This window comes from Xyrauchen texanus, chromosome 7 (genome assembly GCF_025860055.1).
Source record: "Xyrauchen texanus isolate HMW12.3.18 chromosome 7, RBS_HiC_50CHRs, whole genome shotgun sequence".
NCBI classification, from domain to species: domain Eukaryota; kingdom Metazoa; phylum Chordata; class Actinopteri; order Cypriniformes; family Catostomidae; genus Xyrauchen; species Xyrauchen texanus.
In genome coordinates, this window is record NC_068282.1 from 29,305,087 (window position 1) to 29,317,834 (window position 12,748).

General features: G+C 37.3%; 1 protein-coding gene across 1 annotated transcript in view; it reads left to right on the forward strand.

Annotated features, from left to right (window-relative positions):
* Positions 1-2,805: 2,805 nt before the first annotated feature.
* The window catches only part of pkn2b (protein kinase N2b), a 69,704-nt gene continuing 59,761 nt past the window's right edge, over positions 2,806-12,748 (forward strand). Inside the window, exon 1 of the mRNA XM_052130220.1 lies at positions 2,806-3,189. Within this exon, the coding sequence (XP_051986180.1) occupies positions 3,169-3,189 (21 nt within the window). The 5' untranslated portion in view covers positions 2,806-3,168. The remainder of the gene's footprint in view (positions 3,190-12,748) is intronic.

Here is a 12,748-nt window from a genome sequence, read left to right on the forward strand (position 1 = left end):
CTTAATTTCAATGGTAATTTCAAGCATGTATGCCATCATTCCTCAAAACAATGATTGACTGATGAGTTTCTAGAGATAGCTGTTTCTTTCTTGCCATTTTTGAACTAAAATTGACCTTAAGACATACCAGTCTATTGCATACTGTCGCAACTCAAAAACAATCACCAAATAACTTTTGTGTTTCATATAATGGCAAGTGATGTTACCAAATTAGCAATTTAGCATGATTACTCAAGGATAAGGTGTTGGAGTGATGGCTGCTGGAAATGGGGCCTGTCAAGATTTGATCAAAATATACTTTTTTCAAATATTGATGGTGCTGTTTTTTACAACAGTAATGTCCTGACTTTAGCAGTTGAATGCCACTTTGGTTAAGTACCAATTTCCTTCCAAACAACAAAATCTGTACATTATTCCAAACTTTGGTCCACAAGTGTAAATATATATAAAGTATTGTAAACAGCACTCAGCAATATTTACACAGCCTGAAGTTTAATCAGGATACACTGTATCAATAAAAAAATGATACAATGCAATGATCCAACCAGACAATCAATCAATATTTTAGTAGACTGTACATCACTTATGGCTTGAATTTAACAAGTTAATTGTTTGCTATTTTAACAGTTTTTGTCAAATGATACTCAAAACATTACAGTTGTTTGTTAGTGTGTCAGAAGCTTATAACAAAGGGAAACCTCCCTTGTACTGTCTCCCACAGGTATGACAAGACACTGAGAAAATCCCTCCTTCACATATGATGCATCCCTGAGTTTGCTCTAGAGATGAGTCACTACCAACCAGTTCCCATTGCAACACAAATGCACAAATCAGTTGCTATTATTTCCTAGATTAACCCAGAGACTGGTTTTACTGGTTTTGCCTTGTGAATCAGTCTGTGCACAGAACTAATTAGACATTAACACCTTTTTTTGCCAATATTCTCTTCCCCATAATGTTGTAAACAGCACCATATGTTGAACATTAATAATATAACAAATATATTATATCAACAGTTGAAAACAGATAAAATGAAATGCGCAATTACTCATACAGCGGAACAGTATGTTTTGGCTTTCATTGGACTATTAACACTTTAACTTGCTTTAAGAGACTATCACTCTAAACGAGGAACTCTTGTAATTGTTGAATAGGGATGCTATTGCCTTTTCATGCTTCAATCTAAAATTTTTGACCTCACGTACTCATGGTTTTGGTGTAACCTATTATATGAAAAGCTACTGAAGATTATCATGTTTGATACTGAAACACATGGTCTAACACAGGAAGCCCAATTGTTACCACAGGAAGTTTCTAGCTTGTAGATCCTTGGGAGTTGGGGTGTCAATGGTGGTTACTGAGGTTTCAAACAGGAGACGACTCCCCATGGTATGAGGCAAATTTAAGAAACCCAAAGACATATAAGAAAACCAGGGAAATAAGTAGTGAGCAGATTCCCTTTATGAAGCTACTTGACAATGTAGGTGGAATTAAAGAGAGGATTTTTAGTATGCACATGATGCAAAACATTAATAGGCTACATATAAATGATACGATCCAAAGTGCATTTGAACAGCAGTGCTATTTCAAGTCATGTTACATGCACATGTTACAAGACATGATAACTTGATTTTTTATCAAGAAAATTCACGTTAGATCATAATTTCTTTTTTTATAGTAAGACCTTTGATATTAGGGAAAAAATTGTATTCTTGATAATATGTGTATTTATTTATTTTTGGTAAAAATATCAATAAATCCTGAAAACAAGATCTATTTGATTTATCTTGTTTTAGAAACAACACTGCAAAAGATATTAAAGTTTTTCAGAGAATGTATTTTTAACATTTGTATTTTGTCTTACTGTACTGGCAGAGTTTCTAAAGAAAACAAGTGAAAAAATCTACCAGTGCTGAAGAAGTAATCCAAAGTATTTAGTATACTTTACTGACCTTGAGTAATATAACGGAATACGTTACAAATAAAATTTACAGCATGTATTACATCTGTAGTGGAATAAATTTCAAAAGTAACCCTCACAAGTCCCAACCACACACACACACACACACACACACACACACACACACACACACACACACACACACACACATTCCTTATGGGTCTATTATTCTTTGGTCTAATTTCACTATGTGACTATCAAACCAAATTATTTACATACATAAATACATGCTATATTTGTATTTTTTGGTATTTCTTTTTGTATGGGGAAGTAATGTTTTTTCTACCTTTATCTGCCTATTTCTTGGTAAAGGTCTTGTAATAAATTAGTCATTTCAACATATTTTTCAAATTATTTTGACTCATATTCTGCTGTGCATAGTGTGTTTCCTGGCATATTGTGTTACTGTCTCAGGAGGACCAACAAACTTTAAGATATACATGTGTCAGTCGTATGATGGTTGACATTAAAGAACGTGGAGCCTTATCAATTCCTTTGTAAATATAAAGAACATATTTGGACACTACCACAACTATACTGGCATTTCATGAAGGTTATATAGATAACACTAAACCCCACCCATTATCAGTCATGTACAAGTTTAACTCCATACATATGGGCTATAGTGTCCTGTTACCTCCTGTTACTGTTTGATGTGTTATGTTGTGTGTTTTTGCAATTATTAAACATTATTGGTTTAGATGTAATTCGAAACGAGGGTTTAGTAACTATACAAGAAATGTTGAAACTATATTTGGCAGTGTGCAAGGATACTCATGGGAAAATGCTTGCATAGAGTTACTGATCACATGACTTGAAGTGTAGGATTTGACTCCAGCTGAGAGAGGAGTGGAGTGGAGTGGAGTGTTTCGTGTTCAACAATACAAGCATTCAAAACACTCGCCTTTCCACTTCACTAGACGTGGATCTGTCACGAGTAAAACACTGCATTGGTTTCCCGATATTTTCGAATCTAGTATATGCTTGCTTTTCATACAAGGAATTTAAACAAGGATACATCGGCTCCGTCATGAGAATTGGGAAGTTTGCCGGCTGAGCGATGGAATAAATGGTGGATCTGATGTTGTTTTCTTCAGTATCAGCAAGAAAGAAGAGCTCATTTGGAGAGAAGTAAAGAAGTGTAACTTCTTACTGACATTCCTCCTGTTTGCTCTCTTGAGTTTGATTCAAAGTTATTAAGAGGGAAGATGGCGGCCGATTCCGTGCAGGTGAGAAAATTATTTTCTCTTATTTACTAAACACACACTTCAGCATCGTTAAAGTACACTTTGATAGCGTAATCTATCTTTTCATACCGTAAAATAGCAATAGTCATTTTACGGATTAGTTAATGACTTTTAACTGTGTCTGAAAGGGTTAATGTGGCCTAGAAATAACGACACATAGACCAACTGTTGCTTCAATCCCAACCCATGGTTCATTACAAATAGATTGCATTACATATGTAATTACATTGTATTTACCTGACTAAATCTAATAGCGTGCAGAGTAGCGATTTCGATAAATTCTTCACATTTCAAAATGTTTGGTAGCTTTTTTTGTAGCGATTGTTGGCTTAAATGTGGCTCTCGTGTGTAACTGATTCGTTCTTAAATGTTACTTTGTTGCCTCTTCAAGTATCTGCCAACTGGATTGATTGTTAACTTGTTTTATAAAAAAGGACACTGAAGGATTTAAACTGAGTGTGTCTGTTACATGTATACACGATATAAATGTAGAAAATCTGGTGTCTGAGTGGTGAAAATCTGGAGTAAAAATCTATTTTTAGTAACATATCCTGAACCGTTCCAGACTGGCAACTCCCTTAAACACTGATACAAGGCAAGACATTGATGTCCGTTTTTGTTGCTTTATTTTAAGATTATCTTTTAAAAAGTTCTTAGTTTAACTTATTTTGTAAGTTACCTCATAAATAAAGTCAGCTTTCAAGGCTTCTAGCATATACATAAACATATAGCCTAGTGGTTTGCTTCAAAATATGTCAAAAGCCAGCACTAGATGGTATTAAGGTTTTGATTTAGTTTGGAAAGAACTCCCAGAAGCAAAAACCTGAGGCTTCTTGCAAATGGAACCTCCTGACATGTAAATGTCTCTTTTGCCATGCATAGGTTTTTTTAGACCAGCTTAACTTCATGTAACCATTGTTTTTGGATATTGTCGTCTTAATGAGTCTTTTGTAAAGTGTAAAGGCTTGTTCCCTCATATATAATGGCATTTTATGCTATTTTGCTTAGTTTCACCTTTTGTCTGTCAAAAAAAACTGGTCCAAAAACTGGTCCAGCTTGGGCTGTCACAACAGGTCTGTTTCCTCTTGTGAAATGGAGCAAAAAGAGTCCGTAACAACAATGAATATAAAACATTTATTCATTTAGTTTACATTTGTTCTTTAGTGAATTATAGTAAGCCATAGTACAACAAACGTTTTTTAATAAGGAGACAAAAACTGCTTCAAAACAATCCTGGTCAGAAAAATGGAGAGAGTAGTGAGTAGAGAGAGTAGTATTTTTATGTAATAAGCATCAGATTATATCAAGGAGTATAGACAGTGTAAATGGTTGTGAATCAAGCACTCTAATTTCATTGGGTCACAACTGAAACTCAGTAGGTTAACTGATTCTCTCAGCCTGAATGTTCAGAGGGACACCGACTGGTTGGTTTTGGCTGGAGTGTGGGACAAGTATGCTCTTCAGCCTGGCCCTTATCTAGCACTTAAACACCTGAGTTTCTGATGGAGAGAGTAAGAGGCATTAGCTCAGAAATGTCACAGCCTCAGGGTAGGAAGTTATATGTTGCTCTCCGGCTGGTCAGAATGCTCCAACAAACAGCAATGTTTTGAAAGTGCAACAAAACAACAGTATTTACACTTTTGGGCGGAACGAACCTGCAAATGCCTTACTTGCAGAGGGGTTACCAGGATATCATGTTTGGGGGGGGCATTTGGCTTGTTTGGGGGGCAACATAAACAATCGGCGCAAAATTAAGCTATACTACACACAATCTGTTTTAGTGCATATCTTTTTCTAAGCCAGGAACCCAGAGATAGGCACAGGGCCCCTATTAGACTATAGGGCTTAAACTGGATTTTTGTTGTGTCAGACCTCACTCATCTGCTAGCGATGGAAATATATGCACAAAACAATCCACTTTTAAATTGTAATTTATCATCAGATGCAGAGGCGTTTTCAGCATTGAAGGACATCCGGGGCTTAGCCCAGACAATTTTATTTTCACACTAGCAACCACTTCCCTGTCGTCCAAAGCTGGTGAGAGGGTATTCTTTGAGTTTTGCTCTGGTTGGGCCTGTTTCTACGAGTTCCTAAATCTTCCACTCTAGTACTATCCTCTCTCCTCCCTGAATCATCTGTGATGCAAAAGAACAGATACAGCACATAACTTATTGCAAATCAGCTTCAAACAACTAATTCATCAAGTGCTACATATGTCAAATTGTGGACCAATACCATTGAAGAAAATGTATTGGGAAGAGCAGATCAGTGGGATTGCCCTTAGATCTATCATGATTCTTGAATTTTCATGTACATTAACATAAAGTCATCACAAAAGAGTTATATTATAGTGAGTAAAGTGAGGTAAAAAAAATATTGAATTTAAATAATTTATATTTTTTGACATAAATAGTCAAAATGATGTATAAGATCCTAAGTTAAAGCAATACATGAATGACTTTAGTCTAAGTTCATTGACACACTATGGCATCGAACTGTATATAATTCTCATCATCTCTATGAGAATAATTCATCTGTCAAAATCCTTTCATTAGGATCATTGAGATAAACAATGTTTCACTTTTAACTTTCTCTAAAGTAAAGTGACTTATTAATTGTTACCAGTTTCCATGCCTGATTCTGGCACAGCTGCTGCTGCTGCTCCTCAGTCTGTTGCTCATCTTTGCTACACTCTACAAACCCATTTAATCAAATCAAAGTGTATATTTCCTACAAACTAATATCACAAAACAAGTCACACATACATTTTATGTTAATGCTTATTGGTTATCCTTAGCGAAAACAACACCTGATAAACAAGAAAAGTACGCCCCGAACGGGGCTCGAACCGCGGTCTCCGGCGTGAGAGGCGACTGCGTTAACTCGGAGCTACCAAGCTGCGTCAATCTAAATTGGTTAGAGGCTACAACTCTTGAGGTTTAGCCTACTGTGGGTGAAAGCCAGCTAGATGATGATCTTAAGACTTTAAGGACAAAAACAAATGTGAATTCTCACCCACTGACTTCTTTCGGAAAAATCCCCAAAGCCTCATTTGCTTAATTTTTGCTGTCTTTCCTGCTAATTGCGTTAACTCACCACTAAGTAACGTTAGTTGATGTCAACGACTGGGCAAGCTCCTCCTCTACCTGCTGCATATTCAACAGAGAGGAAGAAACGGAGTCGCCCATAGGCTACCGACAGCAAAGGAACTTATTCTATAGGCTAGATTATGCCTATGTCTATTTTTACAGGCTGTATGCAGTATGTGCAAAGCCAAAGCACAATGAAATAAGGCAACTTATGATTTTGGGGGTTTACATAGGCTTTTGTCCGGTTTCATATTTGTCAGTCAACTATTCAAAATACATTCGGGGCTACACTCAAAACATTCGGGGCTGAAGCCCCGGCAAAATCGGCTGCCGCCGCTTCTGATCAGATGGACAGATTATTTCTCAAATTCTCAGGGGAGGCAGAGCTTATCCTAGGAGAGGCACTGCCTCCCCCAGCCTCCCCTAGACACGCCCCTGCTTACTTGTTGTCTCTGCATATTAAAGGTCAAAGGATACTTCACTCGTCTGCGTTGCTGATCACTCCATGAACCGTAGGCATGGTGCCAATTTTGTCTTAAGTACAGCAGCGCAGCTTGACTGCGTATCTTGACTCGCGCACTTGGTCCTTGGCTGTGCGAGTTGTCTGTGTATTGTCTGTACTAAAAAAGTGTCACAAAAAGTATACTCACTAAAGCAACGCAGTCGGCCAGGCGCGATCCGATCTGGAATGCTCAAAAACAAAATATACCTGGGCCTTAAGCCGGGTTTGTTTTGCATACCACTCGGCATACTATTTAGGTTCTTTTGGTTGGTGTGAAATAGGAATCCAAGATTCATAATCGACAAGTTGGTTGGTTGTTTGACTGGCTAGTTGGCGTTAAGGATAATAATGCATAATTGGGCTCCGTTATGTTAACCTGACCCCGATCAGACACCTTTTTTTGAGATATACAGATATTCAACAAATAAATAGATGAAACAACTATAACATCTTATTGCACAAAACTATCAAAGTAAGAAAATTAAATTAAGAAGCTCCAATACAGAGCGGCACAAAAAGGCTTATGTGCATCCTGAATGCTGAATGAAGCGTTCCCGTGACTACATTTACATGGACACCAGATAGTGGCTTATTGCAAGAACGCAACTTATTGCGAGAATGGCATTCCCATTTACACGCACTGTGTAAGCAGCATACTCTTTACCTCTGTATAAATGCAGCTTTCTCTACAGTAACATAATTTCCCAGCGGTGCTTGTGTAAATAACAAACATAGTATCCAAGGAAGACTTCGCTATTTTATATTCCATTACTTTGCATTATTTCCAGATATTTCAGAGATGTTTCTGTTTGTTTCTGTTTCCTTAACTTTCTATGGTGACCTGCAGTTGAAAATTGTGGGGTTTCCCTCTTAAAACTCTGGGATTCCTCCAATGTTCCAGTGCATATACACGAATGTGAGGGACAGTTGATATTTTATATTGGTGTGTATATATAAGAGTAACGTTTATAGTGTACATGCATTTCCCTTTTCCCACTGTACTCTCGGAAATGTTTAATTATTTCCACTGTGTTGACTTGTTGTTGGGCTCCATCCTTTGACGTTTGTTTTCCAGTTTGTTAATGCATATGTGGACTCTTCAAAAACATGTAAGAACACAGTTTTTTCATTTACATGACCACATACATCGCGTTCTCCGGGAGAAACCCAGGTGTGTAAAACCGCTTTCTCTTAATCCCTTAAATGCCGCCAGGAAAACGTTGTTCTCATTTACATGCCGCTTCACAATGCCGCTTTCTGCAAAAACTAAGTTGGGAAGACAAGTCGATTAGCGATTAATCAGCGGATAGTTTTTAGAATTGATACTGAATAAAAAAACATTTAAAGTAGGTTTGCACCGATACCAGTAACTAGTATACTGGATAATGTAGCAGAAAAATTAACAGTAATTCCAGTCTTCATGTCCCAATCCCAGTGTTTTATTTTTCTTTCTTTTTCCCAAAATTTTTCAACTTACATCTGGACTTTAAAGTATTCAGATCTCTTTTTTTTGTTCAATTAAGTTGTAAGACATCAGTCCACTTTTCATTCACACAGTTATTTTTTGGAACCCATTCAATTTAAATATTGTTATAAATTGTAAACAAATACTAATGATGAAATAATAATAAATAGTTATTAATATTATTATTTTTGACTTTTAATTTTAAATACAACAGTAATATCGTGCATTGTTTTAAACCATCACACTTTTATTTTGACATTCCATCCAAACTCTCCAGGAAGTCCTGTAAGTGTGTCTGTTTGTAGGCAAGTTCACAGTAGTTTAATTAGTTTCTTATTCAAATTCGGAACTCCGAACTATTGAGCATCTACATATGAGATAGCTCTCAATTATTGCGCAATGCATGAAGGTTAAAAATAGCAGCGAGTGCATCACCAGTCTGTGTGTGAGTTTGTGTCAACAGAGAAGCACCATTCACTAATGCGCTGCATATACTATAAATTAACTTAATATGCGCAGCCTTTTGTGATTCACAGAGCTATTGCACGTGTTCAAGTGGCTGATCACTTCACTTCTGGTTAGGGGTCTTTAATGTGAAACTAGGGCAAAGTGGTGAATTGCAATGTCTTATGCTTTTTTTAAAGCTTCTATATGATTCAGTGATATTTTTGTTTGTATTTTGCACTGTTACACTCATTTAAATTCTCAAAGAAACTCCTCATAAATAGACACCGATCACTTGATGATTATCTAATCAAAATGAAAAAATACACATTACTGTGAGAATAAAAACAGTTAATTCAAATCAGATGCGTTTCTGATTTGTTTATGTTTCTCTTCATTGCAGACTTTTAGTTGTTGGCGTTTTAAATCTGCATTGTTCAGCTCCGTGCAGTGTTCCGCTGCATTCGACGTGCAGTTTCCCGTGTCAAAACAACCACCATGGGGCATCAGTTATAGTTTTTATTTCGCCTCTAGAGGCCGCTCTCATACTGTATAATGACAGCTTGCCCTTCCCAGCCGCTCCAGCACGGGACACAATGGGGGGAAATTATCGGTGTGGATTTTTGCCAATAACTGATAGGTCCAGAAATCATTATCAGTGCTGATTAATCGGCAAAACCGATGTATCGGTCGACCTCTAGAATAAACCATATTCTTAAGTGCATGTAATCGTGGTCAGTGTAACCAGAGTGCTTCAGGCCAGTCCTCGCTCATTCAAAAGCACAGATCTGCAAGAAAATACTGTGGGTAAACATCTAGTTTACAGCATCAATCAGTTTACACCTTTTTTTTACTGCAACTATTTATATATGCAGTGTCTGACAGAATCAACAAGACTTTAATATCTCCACAGCACCTCACAAATAGGGGAGAAATTCAATGTGGCACAAAAATTGTGTGGCAAGGAATCTATATTTAGACCAAACAGTTGAACCATGTATGAAAGCACCCTTAAACTGAGGAAAACAATTAGGCATAATTGTAATGTAATTTGGAGCTTGGAGAAAATAGCTATAGTAGTGTGGTAGATTGTCTCTGCGGTTCTGATTTTTCAATCAAATCCAGCCAGGTTACATTTTAAAGACATGTGCCAAACTTGACTTCAGGGATATTTTGGAAGTAGCTATATGAATGATGGAAAATATGGGCTAAAGGGCAACAAAGAAACCTTTCATGTGTTGTGCCTGTTAGTGTTGTCATAAATAGTGTTGTCACGGTACCAACATTTTAGTAGTCGGTACCAATACCAGTGAAATTTCACGGTACTCGATACCATTTTCGGTACCAAAGCAAAACAGGTTACTAAACAACACACTTTTAATAACAAAGTCTACAAAACATTAGCAGCAGAACTAAGAACAAAAATATGCCATTGAGCAACACTTTAATTTAAATATATTATTTTTTAATTATAACAAAACTGAACAATGTATGCTTTTGAACACTTATATAAGATTTGCTTCAACTTTTGCAACTTTTGATTTAAGTTTTTACCAAGTACAAAAAAAAAGCCTAAATAAACAAGCATACAATAGAATGAATAAAAAACTATTTCCAAACTAATGTGCAAAGTGCTCTCTTATTAATAAAGCTGCATATTGCCATTTTTTTTCATGATAAGAAATGCACAGTGACATACAGTCAGGTCCATAAATATTGGGACATCGACACAATTCTAATCTTTTTGGCTCTATACACCACCACAATGGATTTGAAATGAAACGAACAAGATGTGCTTTAACTGCAGACTTTCAGCTTTAATTTGAGGGTATTTACATCCAAACCAGGTGAACGGTGTAGGAATTACAACAGTTTGTATATGTTTACTTTCCCACTTTTTAAGGGACCAAAAGTAATGGGACAGATTAACAATCATAAATCAAACTTTCACTTTTTAATACTTGGTTGCAAATCCTTTGCAGTCAATTACAGCCTGAAGTCTGGAACGCATAGACATCACCAGACGCTGGGTTTCATCCCTGGTGATGCTCTGCCAGGCCTCTACTGCAACTGTCTTGAGTTCCTGCTTGTTCTTGGGGCATTTTCCCTTCAGTTTTGTCTTCAGCAAGTGAAATGCATGCTCAATCGGATTCAGGTCAGGTGATTGACTTGGCCATTGCATAACATTCCAATTCTTTCCCTTAAACTCTTTGGTTGCTTTCGCAGTATGCTTCGGGTCATTGTCCATCTGTACTGTGAAGTGCCGTCCAATGAGTTCTGAAGCATTTGGCTGAATATGAGCAGATAATATTGCCCGAAACACTTCAGAATTCATCCTGCTGCTTTTGTCAGCAGTCACATCATCAATAAATACAAGAGAACCAGTTCCATTGGCAGCCATACATGCCCACGCCATGACACTACCACCACCATGCTTCATGGATGTTGTTCCAGAACTGTGAAGGCTTTTTTAGATGTTGTTTAGCAAATTCTAATCTGGCCTTCCTGTTTTTGAGGCTCACTAATGGTTTACATCTTGTGGTGAACCCTCTGTATTCACTCTGGTGAAGTCTTCTCTTGATTGTTGACTTTGACACACATACACCTACCTCCTGGAGCGTGTTCTTGATCTGGCCAACTGTTGTGAAGGGTGTTTTCTTCACCAGGGAAAGAATTCTTCGGTCATCCACCACAGTTGTTTTCCATGGTCTTCCGGGTCTTTTGGTGTTGCTGAGCTCACCGGTGCGTTCTTTCCTTTTAAGAATGTTCCAAACAGTTGATTTGGCCACACCTAATGTTTTTGCTATCTCTCTGATGGGTTTGTTTAGATTTTTCAGCCTAATGATGGCTTGCTTCACTGATAGTGACAGCTCTTTGGATCTCATATTGAGAGTTGACAGCAACAGATTCCAAATGCAAATAGCACACTTGAAATGAACTCTGGACCTTTTATCTGCTCCTTGTAAATGGGATAATGAGGGAATAACACACACCTGGCCATGGAACAGCTGAGCAGCCAATTGTCCCATTACTTTTGGTCCCTTAAAAAGTGGGAGGCACATATACAAACTGTTGTAATTCCTACACCGTTCACCTGATTTGGATGTAAATACCCTCAAATTAAAGCTGAAAGTCTGCAGTTAAAGCACATCTTGTTCGTTTCATTTCAAATCCATTGTGGTGGTGTATAGAGCCAAAAAGATTAGAATTATGTCGATGTCCCAATATTTATGGACCTGACTGTATGTTATGATTAAATAAGTCGCGAGCAATCGCGTTCTAATTTAGCTGCATTTAGCGTGCGTGCTCGAGGGAGGAGATCCCCGAGGCAGAGTCTCTCTCAGCCGGGTACAGTTTCAATCTGTTCCCCTTAGATTGGGACATTCGCGCAACTCATAGAAGAGGCACCGACCACACAGAGAAATGCCAGTTTCTGAGTTTATAGTTATTAACATGACCTGCTTCTGTATTATTTGAACTTTAATAAAGCAATTTTACTGCATTTAAGATGTTACGCCGGAATGTTTCCTTTAAAGAGCTCCGCCTCCGCTTATTCCACAACGGTACATGCTTCTGAATGTCCTTTTTTTTTATCATTCCCTAATACTTTGGGATCTACATAAAATAAATTGTAAAAGTTTAGAGTGCATCTAGACTGATCTGTGTAATTCTTCTCCTCCATCAGGCGTGAATTGCTGCTCTCACGCGATATCGTTACAGTTTATTGTGATTTCATGTTACGTTAAATGAGATCAAACGGCTATTCGACAACGAAGTTGATAATGTCGACTAAACGTTTCAGCCCTAATGCAAATGATAATATGCTTTTAAACTCACCTGCTTTAGTTGCTTGTATAAATCCAGGTATCTGTCTTTCATGTGCTTTATTAAGTTTGATGTTTTTCCTCCTTTCGACAGAAAAGGTTTTTGCTGATCTATGATGTTTCCCTTTTCATCAGCCTCAAATGCAAATCATTTCCAAACCTGGCTTTTTCCACTTTTCATTTCGACAAGATTCAGTTGAGGCTCCTTCAGCTTTAC